This window comes from Hevea brasiliensis, chromosome 6, assembly GCF_030052815.1.
Source record: "Hevea brasiliensis isolate MT/VB/25A 57/8 chromosome 6, ASM3005281v1, whole genome shotgun sequence".
NCBI classification, from domain to species: Eukaryota; Viridiplantae; Streptophyta; class Magnoliopsida; order Malpighiales; family Euphorbiaceae; genus Hevea; species Hevea brasiliensis.
The window spans coordinates 104637002-104662560 of NC_079498.1; the positions used below are offsets into that span (position 1 = coordinate 104637002).

General features: G+C 33.8%; 2 protein-coding genes and 2 pseudogenes across 2 annotated transcripts; 3 read left to right on the forward strand and 1 right to left on the reverse strand.

Annotated features, from left to right (window-relative positions):
• Positions 1–85: 85 nt before the first annotated feature.
• On the reverse strand, positions 86–4352 carry LOC110656141 (uncharacterized). Its single transcript, XM_021812748.2, has 4 exons — positions 3884–4352; positions 2577–3021; positions 2362–2477; positions 86–655 (listed from the first exon to the last, which is right to left on the reverse strand). Exons 1-4 carry the CDS (start codon positions 4221–4223, stop codon positions 234–236), a joined length of 1323 nt encoding a protein of 440 aa, XP_021668440.2. The 5' UTR covers positions 4224–4352; the 3' UTR covers positions 86–233.
• A 998-nt stretch (positions 4353–5350) lies between these two features.
• LOC110670705 (protein JINGUBANG-like) lies at positions 5351–7309 on the forward strand (annotated as a pseudogene).
• Positions 7310–8769: 1460 nt separating this feature from the next.
• Positions 8770–16277, forward strand: LOC131180894 (uncharacterized; annotated as a pseudogene).
• Positions 16278–17684: 1407 nt separating this feature from the next.
• LOC131169174 (uncharacterized) lies at positions 17685–25194 on the forward strand. The gene is made up of 14 exons (XM_058149005.1): positions 17685–17836; positions 18231–18300; positions 19108–19252; positions 20003–20220; positions 20942–20979; positions 21059–21138; positions 21364–21431; positions 21923–22238; positions 22547–22659; positions 22739–22804; positions 23067–23157; positions 23326–23393; positions 24765–24804; positions 24927–25194. Exons 1-14 carry the CDS (start codon positions 17805–17807, stop codon positions 25103–25105), a joined length of 1524 nt encoding a protein of 507 aa, XP_058004988.1. The 5' UTR covers positions 17685–17804; the 3' UTR covers positions 25106–25194.
• The last annotated feature ends 365 nt before the right edge of the window (positions 25195–25559 follow it).

The following is a 25559-nucleotide window of genomic DNA, read 5'->3' on the forward strand; positions in this document are numbered from 1 at the left end:
CACCTCATGGATTTTGAGTGCTTGCCCATTTTCATCACAAGATTACAAAGTCAATTAAGAAGATTTGAGATTTGAAGACGACAAATAAAGGAATAAATATTAACAGGATATTGCCCAAACATGTTAGAAGAAAGGTAACATTCTGAAAGCCTGTGAAAAAGGCATGAACATTAACAACCTTTGTGTTTCAATCTACTGAAACCTAATAGCTCTGTCATCCACTCTGGACAGCTTTAATTTTCTTGTTCAGAGATTTGAAGGTATACCATCTGGGTATAGCCATTAAATACAGATGTCTCTAGTCTACCTAGACCAAGCCGCTGGAACAGGCCATAGCGACCATCTTCAACAATAGGTGGTGTAGTTCGAGCAGGATCATACCGTGTTTGATGAGTGAGGGAAGGACCAGCTACTGGGGGAAGCTCCCAATAAACATCGAGGATTGATTCAATAAACCGGCTGCTCTGAAAATGTTCCTCAAAGGAAATTGGCTTGTTACTGTGATTAAAGTTATCCCGCATCCAGCCTCTAACACCCCACCACACTTCATTTGGACCACACAGTTCATCTATGTCAACTGCCTTCTCCCAGAATTTCTTTCTTTTTGATCTAATCCTGCTTTCATCGCTATCCCTAAAGCAGCTGTGACCACCACCTAGGTTAAAGTAAAAAAAAAACAAGAAAAGAAAGAAGGCCTTATAAAATGAAGTAAATATTCAAAATATCAGAATCGATTTCTGATCTAGAATCAGATGCCTATAGTACTGCAATAAACTAGAGATAATGGAGGAAATTTCTCCAGTGAAAACGTCACAGCTGAATCTGGAAAAAATTTAAAGGGAAAAAAAAAAACTTACATCACAAAATATTTAAAATATGACATAACTTTTGTTGCACTAGTCAAGATTATATCTTCCTTTTCCCTTTATTCCTTCTTCATAGTTATAATACATCTTGCACCCTTCGGGAAGAATGGACAAAAGGGAAAGCTTTCATTATCTATTCCTCTTCTGACAATTGAAAAAGCTAACCTTTATTTATTTTTATTCTATTCACTCTCTCTTGTTTGGGAAGAAAAAATAAAGAGCAGACTTGTGTACATTTATAGGAAACGAGTAATTTTTGCAACTGTCCCCAGGGCAATTAAAGAATGGGAGAAAATGAATCAGACAAGGAACATAACATGAATCAAATTGGGGCCCTTATCTTCTTGTGTTGGTAATAAATCAATGACCACTATCATTCTGATGTTCAGAGATGAGAAGTGAGGGTATAGCTGACAAAACCAAATTTGTGAGTTCACTGGTTGATGGCACAAGACAAGAACTACAACCCTATTATATGAAAGATAAAGATGCTAATGAATTGAGAATAAGATTGCAAAAGAAACTCAAATCATTAAATCATAAGGGAAAAAATAGCTAGATTTCTTTTAAGGAGTTCACAAAAGGGAAAGGCCCAGAGCCCATAGGCTTTACAGTTAAGACATACGATGCACTGTAAAAATAGACAAGGGTCCCAAAAAAAGTAAAGTGAAAGAAAAAGATGCATGCTTCACATCCAAATGTCAAGGAGTGAGTTAATGTCATATAAAGTAGACAACTAACAAATGGTAAGACCATAAAATGGCCCCAAATATTGCCTATCTATTATTGCCAGATCCTAAATCTAGCTAATGAACCAATTAAAATATCCGTTGCAATACATGGATTGCCCTCAACTCCATAAATATAAATATTTTCTTCTTGTCAAAATCCAATTCATCACTATTTCCTTTTTTAATAGAATTGAAAGTTTCTCATGCATAAAAATTAAAAAAAAAAAAAAAAACTTTTCATTTAGAGGAAAGAAAAGAATAATGTTCATATCTGTGTTTTGAAAACTGGACCAGAATGCCAAAAAAAAAAAACCAGGATAACAAGCAAGTAGCCTACTCACTAATGAGGTACAAATAAAAATGTAGATTATTCAAACTGAATCATTAGTTGGTTGACCTGATCAGTTTAACTGACATCAGCTGATTTCATGTGAGTTATGGCAATTGAGGCTGCTTAATGTTGGCATGTAGGTTTCTGTGGCAATCTGTTTCATCTAAAATTATTTTGGGAGTATCAGAAGGATGCAAAGCTACCTACATTCTGACCAAGCTATCATTATCATACCATGATTACCTAATTTATGTTCATTACATCTTGCCAACATCACTAAGTTGACCATCAGTTAACTTTCTAGAACTTCAAAGACTCTCTCAACCCTAGGCCCTCTCCCTTCTTGATGTTGTTCAGTTTTCAAAACACAGTTCATATTGTAGATGAAAAGCAACCATGAAATTTATATTAACAGAAGGGGAAGAGAGTGCACCTCTTACATAGGACTGATCACATATCTGCCTTAAGGAATAATGATCTCCTGTTCCAGTATCATAGTTATCTTCAAAAACAAGATGTTTAAAGCCAGCATTCAGTGCCTGCTTTACTCTGCCACAAAAAACATTAAACAAAAAAATCAGCAAGAAAAATTTAATAGAGCTAACTATGTATGGAGAATAATTATTACTAATTAGATAATGTGAACACCTTTTTAGTTCATTTTGATGGTCATCAAAGAATATAAGGACTCGACTGAGATCAGTAATCCCATGTTTCTTCATCACACTCTTCCACTCAACACTTCCAAAATCTACGAAATCTTTTCCAGCAAAGTATGTGCAGTTTCCATCAACATAAGCAGGACCCTTTTTTAGGTATTTCTCAGGATGTCTGGGTGAAAGCGAAATAATTGGAGTGTCTGGCATTGCTTGTCGCAGTACCCAAGTGGAATGCCCCTTGAAAGCACCGCTCTCAATCATCAGATCAGGCTTCAGCCGCCTTGCAATAAACCAAAGCCCAAAGCTATGGTCAAAACCCATTCCATACACGTTGTTTTTGATTGGCCTAGTTTCATATATTGGTACAAACTCTTCCAAGCCCTTGATTAAATCCTTGGATGTCCACTCCACTGTTTTTCCATGTTTCGATCTGCCTTTTACCAAAAACAAGAATTAAAAGGGAGTAGATTATAAGAGCTCAAACTCAAATTTCAAATAAATCAAGATGCTGATCATTGAAAAAAAAAATCAGCCAAGATATTATAAATCACTTTTTTTTTTTCTAAATAAAGAGAATGAAAATATCACAAGTCTGCGAGGAAGATCATAGACATGAACTCTACACCAACTTATATTTTTAAGAAGAACATAAGGAATGAAATAAGTTTAGGGAACCAATAAATTTTGCAGATTGAACAAGGTGATTTCCACCAAATACACAAATGTTTGAGGATCAAACAGTCCATAAATTATAATAAAGTGTTTAGAAGTATTAAGCAATTCTTCAAAATTATTACAAAATTTTCAACCATCTGCTCAAATGGTAGTTAGAGAGTAGTTTTCACTTAATTCATCAATCTGGGAACAAAAGCACCATCCCCACATCTCCCCAATACCCCATGCTCTCTCTCTCTCTCTCTCTCTCTCTCACACACACACACACACAACTACTATTCCTTTTTCTAATTAGGGGAAAATTCACTTTTACATTGACATAAGTTCCCATTGAAAATAATTGCAGGAATAAGCCATCACAAAATGGGAAGTATTGCGAAACTGGAAACTTGATTTTAATAAGCAACACCTAAGAATGCCAAAGGACGCTAGTTACGGTTCCATCCATAAAATTACCAAGTTAAAAGGATATCTCACTACAATTCAAAACTAAAATTCCTTTGCTTTGCCTACATTTGCCCCGGCAAAACCAATAAGAGCACGATCAAACATAAAGATCCAAACCCAGATCTGAATCAAACCCACGAACACCTATGTATTGATGAGGAAAAAGAGACTTACACCAAGGAACACCAAGGACTCCAAAATCCGACTCGAGACCATCGAACCCGAAAAATCCGACCCGGGTCTTAGGATCGAAAGGAGAAACGCAGACGAAGTTCCGCGAATGAAATAGCAGAGAAGCAATGGACACAAAAACAACAAGGAGGCAGAGGATTAGACACGGGGTAGGACAAGGACAGACGTGCGACAAGCGGGACATGTAATTGGCAGCCAATAAGTAAAGGCTCTGTTTCTTGGTCTTGGACTCGTCGCCGGAGATGGCTAAAGTGTCGGAGTCGGAAACGGCGTCGTCGGGGTGAGGAGAAGCACCACGGAACGAGAGGACTCGCTCCAGCATCTTGGTGGACTGGAGGCAGTAGTGGAGGCGTTAGGACTGTGTGTGTGATTTAGAGTGTGAACGTTAAAGTTTTAAACTTTTCTTCAAGTTTCAGTACTGAAGACAGCCACATTACGCGTGTGAAATCATGGAAATGAAGATCAAGTCATGAGCTTCTTTTTTTATTTTTTTTATTATGTTTTTTTTTTCTGAATTTTTGGAATATATTTTTAAATTATTAATTATGTCAGTTAAAAAACTGTGTTTAATTGAAATCGTTTGTTGTTTTAAAAAAAATGAAACTGTTTGTTATTTTGCTATTTATAATTTGATTGATCAATCATATTGAAAATTAGTAAAACAAAATAATTTAATAATTTATTTCACTAAAAATAATTTATATAAAAATTATATTTTTCATTAAAATAATTATATTTTAATAAGATCATTAACAAAAATAATTTTTTCTCTAAAAAAAATTATTTTTTTTAAATGATAAAAAAATTTCCTATTTACTATTTTTTGAGTATCTCAAATTTAAGGATCTCAACATATAAAAAAAATATAAAAAAAAATTACATTTTCATCAAACAAACAAACCCTAATTGTTTTGTAACATTCCATTCCATTTGAGTGTTGCAGAAGTAATTTTAAATTAAAAATTAAAAATAAAAAATAATGAGCAATCAGGTTTAACTTTATTAATAGCGAAGTTTTCAACATCACTTTGATTTTCTAATTAATAATAATTTATGTGCGATAAAATAACAGAATATATTTAATTAATTCAAATAATTGATATAATACAATAATAGACATACAAATAGAGAATTTCAAATCATGAGGGAATAATTCAATTCAATGATTAAAAAATTAATATTTAAATTCAAAATTTTATTTCTTGTAAAATATTTAACCTTGTTTCTAGCTCTAGAACAACATATGCTTGCCTATCTTCCATCGTCAAGAAGGATGGCCAGATACTATCAACGGTATCTCAAATGGCCTCATTTTTACGGTTTCTAATACCAATTTGATACGAATATGGAAATTGCCAGAGTTCAACGAATGTGGGCAGCTCAAGAATAAGGAATGTATGGAGATGGCATTGGAGGTTTCACATGATAGAGTTTATGCTGCCCACGGTGATGGCAAGACTCGATCGAGTTTGGCGAAGATCATGGGATGGAGCTTTCAAATACTTTCATTTGGCGACCATACCGAAGACCGGAGGTTATGCCTGTAGCTACGTTGCCGGAAAAGATAAGATGGTTATCTTCAATGTGGCTTTTGTTTATTGTTTGTCATGTGGGGTTTCACAGTAAATCTTTTACATTGAAGCTAGTCTTTAACTTCTTATTTTGTTTGGAACTTAGTTTGTTTCTTTTCCTAGATTAGTTCATGAATTTACATCAATGGATGCTTCATGGGAGGCCATTTCGCTTATAATTTTACAAAAAAAATGTTTAAGAACATTTTCTTTCCTTACCAGAAGAATAACCCTTTGTTTGGATTGGGAGAAATGGAGAGAAAAGTCCTTGGCTAATTAATCCTTAGCTTTGTCTCAAATACCAATTCATTACAATATATATGACTTGAGGCCGCTAGTAGTCTTAAATGAATATCACAACTCCAACATGTATTAGATGGTTCATGGTCTTGAGCCTTCACAACTTTCCGACCTAATATGTGAACACATTTGCCAGTAGCTCTTTTAAGACCATATATAATTGCATAACAGAAGCTTTCCGGTATAAAAATGCCTTATTGTTTGATTTGTATGCTTCTGTGAAATTTCTCTAATGTTAGAAGAAGTAGAAATGCTAAGCCCTTATTTGTATGCTAAGCATGGTATCTCTTTGATGGACTCAACAGTGTGAAAGCTGATTTATGATGCTACTGGGAAGCAATACCAAAAAAAAACAAAAGGAAAAAGAAAAAAAAAAGGCCTAGAGGTTATTTGTTACACATGAAATATTGAGCCCTACAATGGTAGCACACAACCACTCCTATTTATATTATGCACGGACTTCGAGTTGCCTCTGCACATAACTCTGTGCAATGAACTGGGCTAGAGGTCGTGCGTGGATGATTAATTTCATCTGAAAGTTGTTGCTGCAATATTGCACCGCAACTAATATCCTCCTCCATTTTGGACCCGGTACTTAATGAAAGTTGCCCTTCATCATAAAATGTATCTAGAACATATCGAACTTGTTTTTTATACTCTGTTAGGTTGTCCCTGTCTCTGCATATGGTAAATTGAAAGTGCTTTTCTAACTCAGTAAGAACTTCACTGATAATAATGAAGTAAAAGAATGTGGTACATATATCAGATGCCGCCGTCAGAGTCTGGCGTCGCAACTTTTGCATTGGAGACTGGCCATATTCTCTCATCACAACCCTGCCTGCCAGATTCTCAGCTGTAAAGACCTTGACCATGACCACAGATAACAGGGTACTGTATGGTGGATGCACTGATGGGTACATTCATTACTGGCTTAGAGTCTCAGGCCAATTACAATACGGTGGTGCACTCCAGGTCACACACATGAAGTTATGTGCATAAGCAATGTGGATAGCTATGTGATCAGAGGGTCAACTGATTCAGCTAGCATGGTTTGGCTGTGAGAATCATACAGGCAACACACATGCCTAGCAGTTTTAGTGGGTCACACAGAACCTGTTGGGTGTGTTTTCAGCATTTTTGGGGCGAATAGGGGAGGATAATGGAGAAGAATGAACAATTTGCACAGGTAATCTTGATGGAGTCATAAAACTGTAGCGAGTAACGCGCGCCAACAAGGACAGGGGCCCTTATCATCCAGTGGTTATGAGTATTTTGAGCTGCAATAGGGAGTTATGTACTTTAATGTGTTTCAAACATACAGTATAGTCATTTGAGAACCGTATATAAGAGATCAAGCTCTTCTGTATTAATTGATTATTGTAGTCTTGTTTCAGTTTTAATGCACAATGGTAAATATACACAATAATGATTAACTAATTGTTAAAAGAGTAAGGGCTCTTTCACTCCCCTACGCAATGTGCGACTTGAAGAACACAATCGGCCGTGGATTCTTACATCCACCCTATTATTATTATAAAGTAAATAGCAATAGTATATAGGAACGAGAGTGCTCTCAGCTCGGCATTGTTTTTTCTATTATGCACTGGAGCCTTCGTTTTTGGTTGAGTTGTAATGTAAATATTTTTGTCTATTTTCATTTGAGGTCTACAGCTTATTAAGTTGCTCTGCCTGTGGATGAACCTTTTTTGGTGTAAATGAATTGCTTAATAGAGAACCTTTTGCGATTCATAGGAAATCTTATCTTGGATATCTCTGCTTTATCTATAGTCCATTCCTATCTGCTAGGGAATGACACTGACTTCTCTTTTTTATTGGTTTTTGCCCTCAAGGTTTGCTGTAATATGATCATCTCATAGGAATGGAAAATGAAGAGAAAAGAAACAATCTTGCATTTGCCAGGAAAAAAAAACAAATAAAAAATTTCATTTAAGTGGATCTCTAGCCAAACAAGTACAATTATAACAAGAAATTTCATAAACAAGAGAATTGACAGCAAGCAGACTGAGACTTGCCAATAATGATAATAGGCTGGACTGATGAACAACCAGAGACGCATGATCTCAAACTTGCTCTCTCTGGCAGGGAAATGCCAATGTCAATGTGCATATCTTATCCTCTCCTGCTGCATTTCCATGCCATGATCACGCGGATTTTCCTTCTTCAACAACCGATAAATGGTATAACAAAAGATTCTCAAGCAAGTGAGAATGGCTATGATCACCAGAGCTGATAGGAAATAGTCTGCGATGGAACGTTTGTTTTTGCACCCAAAAAGAACTAGACACACCATGGCTAAAACATTTGTTACTTACTAGCGCTCTTGGATATGTTCTTGAAGGATATCAGAATACAACACCAAATTATTTGGGTTCTTTCCTTTCCTTGATTGGATTCTAAACTGCAGATGATGAACTCTGTATATGGTTTTCCTGGTGTATTCTTGCCTTGAGTTGAAATTGTTTGCTCTCCTCTTTCAAGTTTGGTATCATTATCACTGCGGTTACTGTAAAGAGAAAAAGAAAACAGGAATCTGTAGAGAGCCAACTAAAGAGAGAAAAAAAAAGAAAAAGAAAGAAGAATCTCTCCTCCTTAAGCAAAGCAGGAATTCCATCCTGCCTTTTTTGCATTGATTGATTTACATGCATGCTTTTCTCTGAAAACATTTAATTAATTACCTCCTGCTATTTATTGGATAATACCCAACTTCATTATTTTTTTCTTAATTTTTTTTACATTATTTATATTTAATTCAGCAATATTAAAATTATTCAAAAATTATAAAATTTTAATTCGAATTCTTAAAAAAAATATATCTAATATAAATTAAATTTTTTTTTATAATTTTTAGATTAAATATTTTTATCGATATTTATTTAAAATTAATTTAAATATATATAATAAATATTTGAAACTATATCCCTAAAATATAATAGATAAATACATGGAAAAAATTAAAAAATAAATTATTACACCGTAAATAAATGAAAAGGAATAAAAAAATAGATAATTGCGCTCTGCTTTGTTAGGGTTCGCACGTGTGAAAGTATAGAAACCGTTCCTCTTCCACAGCAGTATAGAAAGAAGAAAGATACGGATGTTTGCTCGTAGGTCAATCTTCCTCTTGAGGTACGCTGTTTCTGTTTGCTTCTCGAGAAATTATTGTCTAGAGAAAAACATGCCAGACATTTTCCACCTTATGTTTCTCATTATTCATTAAAATAGAAAAAGAAAAAAAAATACTGTTAATGATATGAACTTAATTAAAAAAATTACGCTTTTCACTTGCTTGTAATGCTATTATGCGAATTTGATTCTTGTACTAGGTTCAGCTTTAAGCTAAATTGTTGAGTTAATTTAATCTTGAAGCTGAGCTACTCGTATTCCTGGTGTTTAATGAGTACTCCTTACTTATGGATTGTTGATTAATTAAATCAGTAGAAATAATTATTCCTGTTATTAGCTGCAAATTTCTTTCTCATTCATGGTTGAGTTGAGTTGTTTGATTTTGTTTTGTTATAGTTGCAGAGCGGATAGTGTGCTCAAACTTGGGAATTCATATGTGAAGTCGAAGCCAGCTAATTACTTTCAGGTATTAATCTTGTTACTTCTTTTTTTATGTTCAATTCTGCACGATGTCAACTTTTTTTATTTTTTTTAATTTTTTTTTTTAAAGTTTTGGTGTAATTGTAGCTTCCCACCCCTTTTTTTCGTATTCCTTTCTAATATTAGATTCTCAGATGGTGATTAGGTTCATGAATGAGAAGGCAAATTTATTTGAGGATGAGTTTGAAGTATGTATAAAAGGAGATGCAGTTTTGGATAAACTCAAAAATTTTTTTTCTACCCATGCTTTTATTTATACAATTTGAACGAAAACATCAACAACAAAAGCAGCTTTATTATTTCACTATTTTTCTTTTCTTATTCTGGTAATTTCTTAGGAGGATTGAGGGGAGGAAAAAAAAAAAAAAAAACCAAACTTAGAAGGAAGCCTACTAAAAATGCTTACAGAAAAGGGAGGAGGATACTTATGCATTTTGAAGAACTAATAATTCTTCTCCAGGAACTGAAGTGTTCAACATTGTATCTGAAGTTATGTTGGCTTTCCAGTCCACTTTGTGATTTAATTATGTTCTGATTCTTTTTTTTCCTTTGCAATTTTGTTAACTGGATTGAAAGGGGTAAAAGCGTAAAGGTGGAACAAATGATCTTCTGATGCATTATATCATAAGATTCTTAGTTTAGTACACTAATTTTCAGTTTCTTCTGTCAAAAATAAGTGTTAAAATTTTTTTCTTGTTGCTGCTCAATATAATTTGGAGATTCTAGATGTGTAAAAGGTGTAGTGTGGTATTTAATGGAGTCTGCAGCTGGCTTAGTTTTATTGCAATAACTGATGTGGCAGGAACAATGTTCTTATTATAGTTTGAGCTTTAATAGGAAGACAACAGGGCCAAAAATTAGGTTAGGTAGCATGGACAGGAACAAAAAGCAAAAGACAGTTACTCGTCAATGGAGACCAATATCTACTGAAGCCAGTTCTGTTGATGGTTAGTTTTCTTATATATCTTGCCTTTCTCATCATGGAATTTTTTGCTATCATTTTTTTCTCTGGGTTATCATTTTGGTTAATCCAGTAGTATGTATAACTGCAATTAGTGATCGAATTATACTTCTGCCATCCTGTCAGATTATATTTATATATAATTCGAATTTCAAAAGCTATGAAGATTTTGCTCATAGCAAATTTATATTCAGTATGCAGACTCACGTGAAAGATATTTTTTCCTGCCTTTTGGTTCAAGATTATATACTACTTTCAATTGACCTTGTCAACAAGTAGTCAGTCTTGGAACAATATCATTATACTATTGATGCAGTCAAGGAAGATTCAATTTAGTAATTATTTGATATAATGTTTAATTGTAAAATTAAGATCTTTAGTTTAATTTTTTAAGCATTAGGAAGTTTAAGAATTCTATTATTTTTAGGAAGTAGTATTTTATTTTATATAGGAAGTTTGAGTTGGTTTGTGATTCCTAATTAGTATTTGTTTAAGTATTTTCTTGTTTGGGACTTTGGGTTTCCAGATCTTAATACTGGTTGAATTACTAATACTATTATAAATACCTATGTCTTCTAGGTATTTTGGTAGAGTTTATTATGATTATTATTGATTTTGAGAATCATTATCATCCCCTTTTGAGTGTTCTATTGTGTTTACCTTTTTGAGTGTTCTATTGTGTTTTACTTCAACTAATCATTTAAATATTTGCTGTTTGGATGCTTATCTGCAGAATCCCTGATAAAAGATGTGACTGTTGAGTCAGAAAATGAAGATCAACTTCAAGAAGTACACTTTTCATCTGGCTCCTTTTCAAATACTAAACAAGTGACTGTAACTGAAGTAACTCAGTCAACTGTCAGTTCTAGCTCCTGGACAATAATACCGAAAATAAAGTTTTAGAAGGAGGGTCTGTGCTTTCTATGGAGAAGCATTCACTTTCCATTGAGGTATGTTAATATTTTACTTGTCACACACACACACACACACACACAAACATACATATATGTATATATTCAGGCCTATTCATGAGATGGGTTTTGTCTGAGTCACATGGTATCTAAGAAAATACAATTTTCAGCTGACTCTTTCTGTCACTATTATGCTCTCTCTCTCTCTCTCTCTCTCTGATTATTTGGGATGTTGCTTCCTTAGTGGAAATGAAAGCTGACAACCAAAATGAGTTGTGTAACTGTGTTGGTATCAGATCGCATTATATATGCTGCTTTTCTTGTACTACTAAAGGAAATGCCTTGCCATGGATCTGCATGTGTTTTAGTGGTTAGGCCTTTGTCATGTTGCACCACTGTCGCATTTTTCATGTGCATTTCTGATATCGTGATTTCCTGTCCAGTTTATGTAATGTTTTGTTATGATTTCTTCTACAGAATTACCTTATCTATGAGATTTTATTACTCATGATTTCTATTGTTGCGCATTGCTTTCTTCAGAACTAATTTTATGCATTATTTCCTAAATAAATACGGTAAGACACCAAAAATATCTCAACCTTTCTAATGCAATGTTATTTAAAAGTCCTCTTCACTTGTGGCTTTCTTGCTGTTTTTGTTGTGTTCCCTTGATTCTTTCTGTTCCTTTTCTTTTGTTTTTCAATTTTTAAATCTCTTTTAAGTCTTTGGGCTCATTTACTCTGCTTGATTTGTAGGTAGGTGCCTCTCTAATTCGGTTTATCAAAGGAAAAGGGTATGAGATTCAGCATATGAATTTTCTTGAACAAAAGTTAAATCTGTGTTTTCTTACACTTCTAAGTTTCCTGCCTCAGAGGATCTACACAGCAAAAATTGAAGAGGAGATGGGAGTTAAGATTTTCATTCCATCATCAAAGGAGGAGGAATCTATTAGTAAGTTTAAAGGATTTTTGTGAATTTGCATCTCACTATGTAATTGTCATCAAATTATCATATTGAATGCTCATGGTTACTTTGATTTCTAATTTCAACATGACCAATCCTAATAAGTTAAGACAACTCTAATTTCAACATTTTCATTATCTTTTGTGTTTAAATTGATTTGCTACAATGTTGATTAGCCCTTTTTTCTGACTCTTATGTGGTTAACTATTGCAGTCATTGAAGGAAGTTCAATTGATAGTGTAACTAGTGCTTCAGAAAAGATACAAGCTATTATAGATGAGGTTTGCTCATTTGTGTATGTTATTTCATTGTCATCTTATATATTTTTGGGAGCTAGTTTTGTTGTGTGGCATTTTTTATGAATTCTATTAGTTCATGACTTGTGTCATCTCTGTGGAATGGTGAATTTATCTAAGGTTAGATGAAGTAACCCAAAATGCATTCATTACCATCAAGAGGAAAATTATACGCAGAAAGGTTTCATGATGGCAATGGAACTGACTTTTAACATCAAGTGGTAGAGCTGTGAGCAAACATGGGTGTTCTTTTTGTTAAGTTAGCAATCTTTCATAAGTTGCTTTTTTTCCTTGTGTTCTATCTAAAATATTCTGTACAAACGACTCCAATTAATAAAAGTGATTTGATACATGTTAGGGAATAGTTGTTTACTTGTTCATAGCGGATGTCAAATATACACTTGATCATTTATCCTTTTCTAGACATGGTACTAACCTTCTTTTTTTGCTGTCTTTCTTGGGGTTTGAAACACAGGCAGTTAACAGCCCAGGTCTCAATTATTCCCACTTCATATCTCTTCCACTAGCTATTCACCCAGAATTGGTTGATAAGTTAGTGAATTTTCAGAACTCGATATTGGAAATTAGTGATGCTTTCCTGGATGAGACCGTGGAGAGTGATCCCAATGAAGGTACTTCTGATAATGAAGATAAGGACCAAGAGTTCAGTAGAGGATCTGATGTTGCAGTTGAACTTAAAGTTGAAGATGACAAAAATGTTAAAGTGGATCTAACTAGCGTGCCTCTTGTTAGTTACGCACCTAAAGCATCAAAGCCATCTACTTTATCTGGTAGGATTTAAAAAAATTACCAATTTTAAATGAAGAGATTATGGATGCCTGATAGCAGGATATAGTTTCACAGAAGTATAATATTTGTCTCAATCCATCCATTTTTACCAGTGAAATCCTGGTTCCTATTTTGCTTTTTCTTGCTTATTTTGGGGAAAATTTTGTTACTACTCGCCAAACTTACTGAAGCTAACTAATTTGCTTCTGTTTTGTGCTTTTGTTTGAGAATCAATCCATTTATTTTCTTCCTATTTTACATTCTCTCTTTACTTTGATAAAATCTTACTGATTTATGTTGCACTTTACAGACTTGGGAATAGACAAATCTATATTTATCAAACCTACAGCATTTCACTTAACTGTGCTTATGTTGAAGCTCTGGAATAAGGAGCGAATTGATGCAGCTACTGAGGTTTTGAAGGTATATTGTCTTTGAATAAGATAGGTTTTGGCTGCTGGTAGCACTATTTGATGATGAAATGCTATATACCTTTTTTTAGAGTATATCATCAAAAGTGATGGATGCGTTGGATAATCGACCACTCTCTATCAGACTTAAGGGGCTGGTAAGTAGAACAGAAATTCATTCTCTTGTTTGTGTTATCTGCAGTAAAATAAAGTGGCCTTTTCAACCTTGAACTTTGTCCTCAGTAAATTAGGTTTGAATGCTTCTTAATTTTTAGTGGTGTAACTTCTAAAAATGACTACATTTAGGAACAATGTTGTCAGGGTGGAACTGTTTACATGTACTCGTTTCATGGTGACAGTATAGTTTTTAAATTTTGTCTTATTGAGGACCTGAACTCTTATGCTGTTATCCCTGTGTAGGATTGCTTGAGAGGTTCTATGGCAAAAGCCCGTGTTCTCTATGCAACTGTAGAAGAAGTTGGAAATGAGGACCGCCTTTTACGTGCCTGTCGTATCCTAATTATCGAAGTGTCAATTGTCTAATGTCTTATACATATCTATTTTCTTATAGCTGCATTTGGAAACAACCGGAAAGGAGGACAATGCTGCCTAGTACAAATGGATTTGAGGTTTTTCTGTCAGTTGAGTTGGACTCTTTTGGATTTCCTTAGCTTTCTTAGAGGTCATTATTGATGCATTTGTTGAGGCTGGACTTGTCCTAGAGAAGGACGCTAAACATAAGTTAAAGGTGCAATATGTGACCCTTCAGTTATCCCTTGTTCATCATTATATGATTATACTTGATATGCTGATATTACATTTGGGGTTATTCAAATGTTGCCACCATATGCAATAATTGCTCCCTCATTCTCTGAATACAGATTTAAAATATAGGTATTTTCTTTGCAACAACCATTGCATACTTGCTTTGCTCTATGTTACCAATAAAAATGAAGGTTTTTAGCCTCTTCTTCTTATAATATTCTGTACTTCTTTTCAGTTGTATAAGTTGCTTGTCTTGAATCTTTATCCATACTGTCATTTCCTTCCTTCTCCACCTGTACTATATTTAAGGCCTGATCTTATAATGTTCTGGGACTGGACAAATGTGGAAGTTACCCTAAAACCTTTTAATTGTACGATTTAGAATAGATCTTGGAATAGGAATGCATGGCATTGCTAATGCCTATCAGGGTTTCAGAGTATCATGCAAACCTAGTTTCATTAAGGGAATTATTTGTGTGTGGAGATTGTGCAAGCCATCTTTAATTTTAAAATACTCATAGCATTTATGTGCATGTTTTCCATGACTGTTGCATTATGAAATGTTCATTTCCTAGTAATGTAAAAGAAAGTTTTGGTTCTTCTGGGTCATTCTTTCAACTCCACAGTTGCCAAGTCCAGGTCGTGCTGCTGGCTTACTTATTTGGCAATCTATAATGCTAGAAAAATGAGTAAAATGGACAGAAACATGCAGTAAATACTTTAGAATTATCGTAAATGCATACATATTGAGCAACTTAAGCTCTGAAAGTCCGATATTAATTTGAAATTGTCAATGCACTGGTTTAAGCTATTAAGTGGCTCTGAAAGTAACAGAATTTAATGCACTGGATATTTTTATGCAGTAAATACTTTGGAGTTGTCGTAAATGCATACATATTGAGCAACTTAAGCTCTGAAAGTCTGATATTAATTTGAAATTGTCAATGCACTGGTTTAAGCTATTATGTGGTTGTGAAAGTAACACAACTTAATGCACTGGATATTTTTATCAAGTATATGTTGTATTCCTCTCTCAAATGCAGTTGTGTTAAAATATTGTGTGGTAGTTTGACTTTCATCATTTGAAAGGTAGGCTATGAAATAAAATTTGTCTTCACACCCCACTCACCCACCCCAAAAGAAGTGAAAATTGGGGGTGGGGTGAAGGATCCTTAGACCTTCAGAGAGAGATTATTTAATCCTGGAACAAACCATGAACTAGAATTTTATCAGCTTAAACAATGATTGATTTGATAATGATGTAGATGGAGCATTTCATGTTGCCATGTGTCCTTATTTTATCTACTTTGGTCTCGGTCTCAGAAGTACTAATGTTGCATATCTGCTGTGTTGCAGTTGCATGCCACAGTGATGAAGACAAGCCATAGGAGAGGGTAATAATGCGTTTTCTTTTCCCTTTATTTCTTTACCTAAACCTTCCGCTACTGGTTCTTAATGATTTCATTTGCCTTCACTGTCTGCATGGCTAATATGTGGAGCTCAAAATTTTCAGGGAGAAGAGAAGAAAAAACGATTACTTTGATGCTCGAGGTATTTTCAAGAAGTTTGGATCTGAGGAATGGGGGGAGTATCTCATACGTGAAGCTCATCTTTCACAACGTTTTGTGTATGATGAGAATGGATATTATCATTGTTGTGCTTCAATACCTTTTCCCGAAGGCATGCAGGTGGATTGATTTACAACATGAAATTTGTAATCTAACTTATTCTTGAATGGGAAGCTGGCAAGATTACATAAATGGAATTTATTAATGTTTGTGTTGCATGTGGTTGTTTTGAAATTTCAGCTTCCAAATTTGTGGCTGTCTATTTTCATTTGAGGTCTACAGCTTATTAAGTTGCTCTGCCTGTGGATGAACCTTTTTTTGGTGTAAATGAATTGCTTAATAGAGAACCTTTTGCGATTCATAGGAAATCTTATCTTGGATATCTCTGCTTTATCTATAGTCCATTCCTATCTGCTAGGGAATGACACTGACTTCTCTTTTTTATTGGTTTTGCCCTCAAGGTTTGCTGTAATATGATCATCTCATAGGAATGGAAAATGAAGAGAAAAGAAACAATCTTGCATTTGCCAGGAAAAAAAAACAAATAAAAAATTTCATTTAAGTGGATCTCTAGCCAAACAAGTACAATTATAACAAGAAATTTCATAAACAAGAGAATTGACAGCAAGCAGACTGAGACTTGCCAATAATGATAATAGGCTGGACTGATGAACAACCAGAGACGCATGATCTCAAACTTGCTCTCTCTGGCAGGGAAATGCCAATGTCAATGTGCATATCTTATCCTCTCCTGCTGCATTTCCATGCCATGATCACGCGGATTTTCCTTCTTCAACAACCGATAAATGGTATAACAAAAGATTCTCAAGCAAGTGAGAATGGCTATGATCACCAGAGCTGATAGGACATAGTCTGCGATGGAACGTTTGTTTTGCACCCAAAAAGAACTAGACACACCATGGCTAAAACATTTGTTACTTACTAGCGCTCTTGGATATGTTCTTGAAGGATATCAGAATACAACACCAAATTATTTGGGTTCTTTCCTTTCCTTGATTATATTCTAAACTGCAGATGATGAACTCTGTATATGGTTTTCCTGGTGTATTCTTGCCTTGAGTTGAAATTGTTTGCTCTCCTCTTTCAAGTTTGGTATCATTATCACTGCGGTTACTGTAAAGATAAGAAGAAAACAAGAATCTGTAGAGAGCCAACTAAAGAGAGAGAAAAAAAAAAGAAAGAAGAATCTCTCCTCCTTGAGCAAAGCAGGAATTCCATCCTGCCTTTTTTGCATTGATTGATTTATATGCATGCTTTTCTTTGAAAACATTTAATTAATTACCTCCTGCTATTTATCGGATAATACCCAATTTCATTATTTTTTTCTTAATTTTTTTTTACATTATTTATATTTAATTCAGCAATATTAAAATTATTTCAAAAATTATAAAATTTTAATTCGAATTCTTCAAAAATATATATATATATATATATATATATATATATAATATAAATTAAAAAAAAATTATAATTTTTAGATTAAGTATTTATATCGATATTTATTTAAAAATAATTTAAATATATATAATAAATATTTGAAACTATATCCCTAAAATATAATAGATAAATAAATGAAAAAAATTAAAAAATAAATTATTACACCGTAAATAAATGAAAAGGAATAAAAAAATAGATAATTGCGCTCTGCTTTGTTAGGGTTCGCACGTGTGAAAGTATAGAAACCGTTCCTCTTCCACGGCAGTATAGAAAGAAGAAAGATACGGATGTTTGCTCGTAGGTCAATCTTCCTCTTGAGGTACGCTGTTTCTGTTTGCTTCTCGAGAAATTATTGTCTAGAGAAAAACATGCCAGACATTTTCCACCTTATGTTTCTCATTATTCATTAAAATAGAAAAAGAAAAAAAAAATACTGTTAATGATATGAACTTAATAAAAAAAATTACGCTTTTCACTTGCTTGTAATGCTATTATACGAATTTGATTCTTGTACTAGGTTCAGCTTTAAGCTAAATTGTTGAGTTAATTTAATCTTGAAGCTGAGCTACTCGTATTCCTGGTGTTTAATGAGTACTCCATACTTATGGATTGTTGATTAATTAAATCAGTAGAAATAATTATTCCTGTTATTAGCTGCAAATTTCTTTCTCATTCATGGTTGAGTTGAGTTGTTTGATTTTGTTTTGTTATAGTTGCAGAGCGGATAGTGTGCTCAAACTTGGGAATTCATATGTGAAGTCGAAGCCAGCTAATTACTTTCAGGTATTAATCTTGTTACTTCTTTTTTTATGTTCAATTCTGCACGATGTCAACTTTTTTTATTTTTTTTAATTTTTTTTTTTAAGTTTTGGTGTAATTGTAGCTTCCCACCCCTTTTTTTCGTATTCCTTTCTAATATTAGATTCTCAGATGGTGATTAGGTTCATGAATGAGAAGGCAAATTTATTTGAGGATGAGTTTGAAGTATGTATAAAAGGAGATGCAGTTTTGGATAAACTCAAAAATTTTTTTTCTACCCATGCTTTTATTTATACAATTTGAACGAAAACATCAACAACAAAAGCAGCTTTATTATTTCACTATTTTTCTTTTCTTATTCTGGTAATTTCTTAGGAGGATTGAGGAGGAAAAAAAAAAACCAAACTTAGAAGGAAGCCTACTAAAAATGCTTACAGAAAAGGGAGGAGGATACTTATGCACTTTGAAGAACTAATAATTCTTCTCCAGGAACTGAAGTGTTCAACATTGTATCTGAAGTTATGTTGGCTTTCCAGTCCACTTTGTGATTTAATTATGTTCTGATTCTTTTTTTTCCTTTGCAATTTTGTTAACTGGATTGAAAGGGGTAAAAGCGTAAAGGTGGAACAAATGATCTTCTGATGCATTATATCATAAGATTCTTAGTTTAGTACACTAATTTTCAGTTTCTTCTGTCAAAAATAAGTGTTAAAATTTTTTTCTTGTTGCTGCTCAATATAATTTGGAGATTCTAGATGTGTAAAAGGTGTAGTGTGGTATTTAATGGAGTCTGCAGCTGGCTTAGTTTTATTGCAATAACTGATGTGGCAGGAACAATGTTCTTATTATAGTTTGAGCTTTAATAGGAAGACAACAGGGCCAAAAATTAGGTTAGGTAGCATGGACAGGAACAAAAAGCAAAAGACAGTTACTCGTCAATGGAGACCAATATCTACTGAAGCCAGTTCTGTTGATGGTTAGTTTTCTTATATATCTTGCCTTTCTCATCATGGAATTTTTTGCTATCATTTTTTTCTCTGGGTTATCATTTTGGTTAATCCAGTAGTATGTATAACTGCAATTAGTGATCGAATTATACTTCTGCCATCCTGTCAGATTATATTTATATATAATTCGAATTTCAAAAAGCTATGAAGATTTTGCTCATAGCAAATTTATATTCAGTATGCAGACTCACGTGAAAGATATTTTTTCCTGCCTTTTGGTTCAAGATTATATACTACTTTCAATTGACCTTGTCAACAAGTAGTCAGTCTTGGAACAATATCATTATACTATTGATGCAGTCAAGGAAGATTCAATTTAGTAATTATTTGATATAATGTTTAATTGTAAAATTAAGATCTTTAGTTTAATTTTTTAAGCATTAGGAAGTTTAAGAATTCTATTATTTTTTAGGAAGTAGTATTTTATTTTATATAGGAAGTTTGAGTTGGTTTGTGATTCCTAATTAGTATTTGTTTAAGTATTTTCTTGTTTGGGACTTTGGGTTTCCAGATCTTAATACTGGTTGAATTACTAATACTATTATAAATACCTATGTCTTCTAGGTATTTTGGTAGAGTTTATTATGATTATTATTGATTTTGAGAATCATTATCATCCCCTTTTTGAGTGTTCTATTGTGTTTACCTTTTTGAGTGTTCTATTGTGTTTTACTTCAACTAATCATTTAAATATTTGCTGTTTGGATGCTTATCTGCAGAATCCCTGATAAAAGATGTGACTGTTGAGTCAGAAAATGAAGATCAACTTCAAGAAGTACACTTTTCATCTGGCTCCTTTTCAAATACTAAACAAGTGACTGTAACTGAAGTAACTCAGTCAACTGTCAGTTCTAGCTCCCTGGACAATAATACCGAAAATAAAGTTTTAGAAGGAGGGTCTGTGCTTTCTATGGAGAAGCATTCACTTTCCATTGAGGTATGTTAATATTTTACTTGTCACACACACACACACACACACACACATACATATATGTATATATTCAGGCCTATTCATGAGATGGGTTTTGTCTGAGTCACATGGTATCTAAGAAAATACAATTTTCAGCTGACTCTTTCTGTCACTATTATGCTCTCTCTCTCTCTCTCTCTCTCTCTCTGATTATTTGGGATGTTGCTTCCTTAGTGGAAATGAAAGCTGACAACCAAAATGAGTTGTGTAACTGTGTTGGTATCAGATCGCATTATATATGCTGCTTTTCTTGTACTACTAAAGGGAAATGCCTTGCCATGGATCTGCATGTGTTTTAGTGGTTAGGCCTTTGTCATGTTGCACCACTGTCGCATTTTTCATGTGCATTTCTGATATCGTGATTTCCTGTCCAGTTTATGTAATGTTTTGTTATGATTTCTTCTACAGAATTACCTTATCTATGAGATTTTATTACTCATGATTTCTATTGTTGCGCATTGCTTTCTTCAGAACTAATTTTATGCATTATTTCCTAAATAAATACGGTAAGACACCAAAAATATCTCAACCTTTCTAATGCAATGTTATTTAAAAGTCCTCTTCACTTGTGGCTTTCTTGCTGTTTTTTTGTTGTGTTCCCTTGATTCTTTCTGTTCCTTTTCTTTTGTTTTTCAATTTTTAAATCTCTTTTAAGTCTTTGGGCTCATTTACTCTGCTTGATTTGTAGGTAGGTGCCTCTCTAATTCGGTTTATCAAAGGAAAAGGGTATGAGATTCAGCATATGAATTTTCTTGAACAAAAGTTAAATCTGTGTTTTCTTACACTTCTAAGTTTCCTGCCTCAGAGGATCTACACAGCAAAAAATTGAAGAGGAGATGGGAGTTAAGATTTTCATTCCATCATCAAAGGAGGAGGAATCTATTAGTAAGTTTAAAGGATTTTTGTGAATTTGCATCTCACTATGTAATTGTCATCAAATTATCATATTGAATGCTCATGGTTACTTTGATTTCTAATTTCAACATGACCAATCCTAATAAGTTAAGACAACTCTAATTTCAACATTTTCATTATCTTTTGTGTTTAAATTGATTTGCTACAATGTTGATTAGCCCTTTTTTCTGACTCTTATGTGGTTAACTATTGCAGTCATTGAAGGAAGTTCAATTGATAGTGTAACTAGTGCTTCAGAAAAGATACAAGCTATTATAGATGAGGTTTGCTCATTTGTGTATGTTATTTCATTGTCATCTTATATATTTTTGGGAGCTAGTTTTGTTGTGTGGCATTTTTTATGAATTCTATTAGTTCATGACTTGTGTCATCTCTGTGGAATGGTGAATTTATCTAAGGTTAGATGAAGTAACCCAAAATGCATTCATTACCATCAAGAGGAAAATTATCATGAAAGGTTTCATGATGGCAATGGAACTGACTTTTAACATCAAGTGGTAGAGCTGTGAGCAAACATGGGTGTTCTTTTTGTTAAGTTAGCAATCTTTCATAAGTTGCTTTTTTTCCTTGTGTTCTATCTAAAATATTCTGTACAAACGACTCCAATTAATAAAAGTGATTTGATACATGTTAGGGAATAGTTGTTTACTTGTTCATAGCGGATGTCAAATATACACTTGATCATTTATCCTTTTCTAGACATGGTACTAACCTTCTTTTTTTTTTGCTGTCTTTCTTGGGGTTTGAAACACAGGCAGTTAACAGCCCAGGTCTCAATTATTCCCACTTCATATCTCTTCCACTAGCTATTCACCCAGAATTGGTTGATAAGTTAGTGAATTTTCAGAACTCGATATTGGAAATTAGTGATGCTTTCCTGGATGAGACCGTGGAGAGTGATCCCAATGAAGGTACTTCTGATAATGAAGATAAGGACCAAGAGTTCAGTAGAGGATCTGATGTTGCAGTTGAACTTAAAGTTGAAGATGACAAAAATGTTAAAGTGGATCTAACTAGCGTGCCTCTTGTTAGTTACGCACCTAAAGCATCAAAGCCATCTACTTTATCTGGTAGGATTTAAAAAAATTACCAATTTTAAATGAAGAGATTATGGATGCCTGATAGCAGGATATAGTTTCACAGAAGTATAATATTTGTCTCAATCCATCCATTTTTACCAGTGAAATCCTGGTTCCTATTTTGCTTTTTCTTGCTTATTTTGGGGAAAATTTTGTTACTACTCGCCAAACTTACTGAAGCTAACTAATTTGCTTCTGTTTTGTGCTTTTGTTTGAGAATCAATCCATTTATTTTCTTCCTATTTTACATTCTCTCTTTACTTTGATAAAATCTTACTGATTTATGTTGCACTTTACAGACTTGGGAATAGACAAATCTATATTTATCAAACCTACAGCATTTCACTTAACTGTGCTTATGTTGAAGCTCTGGAATAAGGAGCGAATTGATGCAGCTACTGAGGTTTTGAAGGTATATTGTCTTTGAATAAGATAGGTTTTGGCTGCTGGTAGCACTATTTGATGATGAAATGCTATATACCTTTTTTTAGAGTATATCATCAAAAGTGATGGATGCGTTGGATAATCGACCACTCTCTATCAGACTTAAGGGGCTGGTAAGTAGAACAGAAATTCATTCTCTTGTTTGTGTTATCTGCAGTAAAATAAAGTGGCCTTTTCAACCTTGAACTTTGTCCTCAGTAAATTAGGTTTGAATGCTTCTTAATTTTTAGTGGTGTAACTTCTAAAAATGACTACATTTAGGAACAATGTTGTCAGGGTGGAACTGTTTACATGTACTCGTTTCATGGTGACAGTATAGTTTTTAAATTTTGTCTTATTGAGGACCTGAACTCTTATGCTGTTATCCCTGTGTAGGATTGCTTGAGAGGTTCTATGGCAAAAGCCCGTGTTCTCTATGCAACTGTAGAAGAAGTTGGAAATGAGGACCGCCTTTTACGTGCCTGTCGTATCCTAATTATCGAAGTGTCAATTGTCTAATGTCTTATACATATCTATTTTCTTATAGCTGCATTTGGAAACAACCGGAAAGGAGGACAATGCTGCCTAGTACAAATGGATTTGAGGTTTTCTGTCAGTTGAGTTGGACTCTTTTGGATTTCCTTAGCTTTCTTAGAGGTCATTATTGATGCATTTGTTGAGGCTGGACTTGTCCTAGAGAAGGACGCTAAACATAAGTTAAAGGTGCAATATGTGACCCTTCAGTTATCCCTTGTTCATCATTATATGATTATACTTGATATGCTGATATTACATTTGGGGTTATTCAAATGTTGCCACCATATGCAATAATTGCTCCCTCATTCTCTGAATACAGATTTAAAATATAGGTATTTTCTTTGCAACAACCATTGCATACTTGCTTTGCTCTATGTTACCAATAAAAATGAAGGTTTTTAGCCTCTTCTTCTTATAATATTCTGTACTTCTTTTCAGTTGTATAAGTTGCTTGTCTTGAATCTTTATCCATACTGTCATTTCCTTCCTTCTCCACCTGTACTATATTTAAGGCCTGATCTTATAATGTTCTGGGACTGGACAAATGTGGAAGTTACCCTAAAACCTTTTAATTGTACGATTTAGAATAGATCTTGGAATAGGAATGCATGGCATTGCTAATGCCTATCAGGGTTTCAGAGTATCATGCAAACCTAGTTTCATTAAGGGAATTATTTGTGTGTGGAGATTGTGCAAGCCATCTTTAATTTTAAAATACTCATAGCATTTATGTGCATGTTTTCCATGACTGTTGCATTATGAAATGTTCATTTCCTAGTAATGTAAAAGAAAGTTTTGGTTCTTCTGGGTCATTCTTTCAACTCCACAGTTGCCAAGTCCAGGTCGTGCTGCTGGCTTACTTATTTGGCAATCTATAATGCTAGAAAAATGAGTAAAATGGACAGAAACATGCAGTAAATACTTTAGAATTATCGTAAATGCATACATATTGAGCAACTTAAGCTCTGAAAGTCCGATATTAATTTGAAATTGTCAATGCACTGGTTTAAGCTATTAAGTGGCTCTGAAAGTAACAGAATTTAATGCACTGGATATTTTTATGCAGTAAATACTTTGGAGTTGTCGTAAATGCATACATATTGAGCAACTTAAGCTCTGAAAGTCTGATATTAATTTGAAATTGTCAATGCACTGGTTTAAGCTATTATGTGGTTGTGAAAGTAACACAACTTAATGCACTGGATATTTTTATCAAGTATATGTTGTATTCCTCTCTCAAATGCAGTTGTGTTAAAATATTGTGTGGTAGTTTGACTTTCATCATTTGAAAGGTAGGCTATGAAATAAAATTTGTCTTCACACCCACTCACCCACCCCAAAAGAAGTGAAAATTGGGGTGGGGTGAAGGATCCTTAGACCTTCAGAGAGAGATTATTTAATCCTGGAACAAACCATGAACTAGAATTTTATCAGCTTAAACAATGATTGATTTGATAATGATGTAGATGGAGCATTTCATGTTGCCATGTGTCCTTATTTTATCTACTTTGGTCTCGGTCTCAGAAGTACTAATGTTGCATATCTGCTGTGTTGCAGTTGCATGCCACAGTGATGAAGACAAGCCATAGGAGAGAGGGTAATAATGCGTTTTCTTTTCCCTTTATTTCTTTACCTAAACCTTCCGCTACTGGTTCTTAATGTTTTCATTTGCCTTCACTGTCTGCTTGGCTAATTTGTGGAGCTCAAAATTTTCAGGAGAAGAGAAGAAAAACGATTACTTTGATGCTCGAGGTATTTTCAAGAAGTTTGGATCTGAGGAATGGGGGGAGTATCTCATACGTGAAGCTCATCTTTCACAACGTTTTGTGTATGATGAGAATGGATATTATCATTGTTGTGCTTCAATACCTTTTCCCGAAGGCATGCAGGTGGATTGATTTACAACATGAAATTTGTAATCTAACTTATTCTTGAATGGGAAGCTGGCAAGATTACATAAATGGAATTTATTAATGTTTGTGTTGCATGTGGTTGTTTTGAAATTTCAGCTTCCAAATTTGTGGCTGTCTATTTTCATTTGAGGTCTACAGCTTATTAAGTTGCTCTGCCTGTGGATGAACCTTTTTGGTGTAAATGAATTGCTTAATAGAGAACCTTTTGCGATTCATAGGAAATCTTATCTTGGATATCTCTGCTTTATCTATAGTCCATTCCTATCTGCTAGGGAATGACACTGACTTCTCTTTTTATTGGTTTTGCCCTCAAGGTTTGCTGTAATATGATCATCTCATAGGAATGGAAAATGAAGAGAAAAGAAACAATCTTGCATTTGCCAGGAAAAAAAAACAAATAAAAAATTTCATTTAAGTGGATCTCTAGCCAAACAAGTAC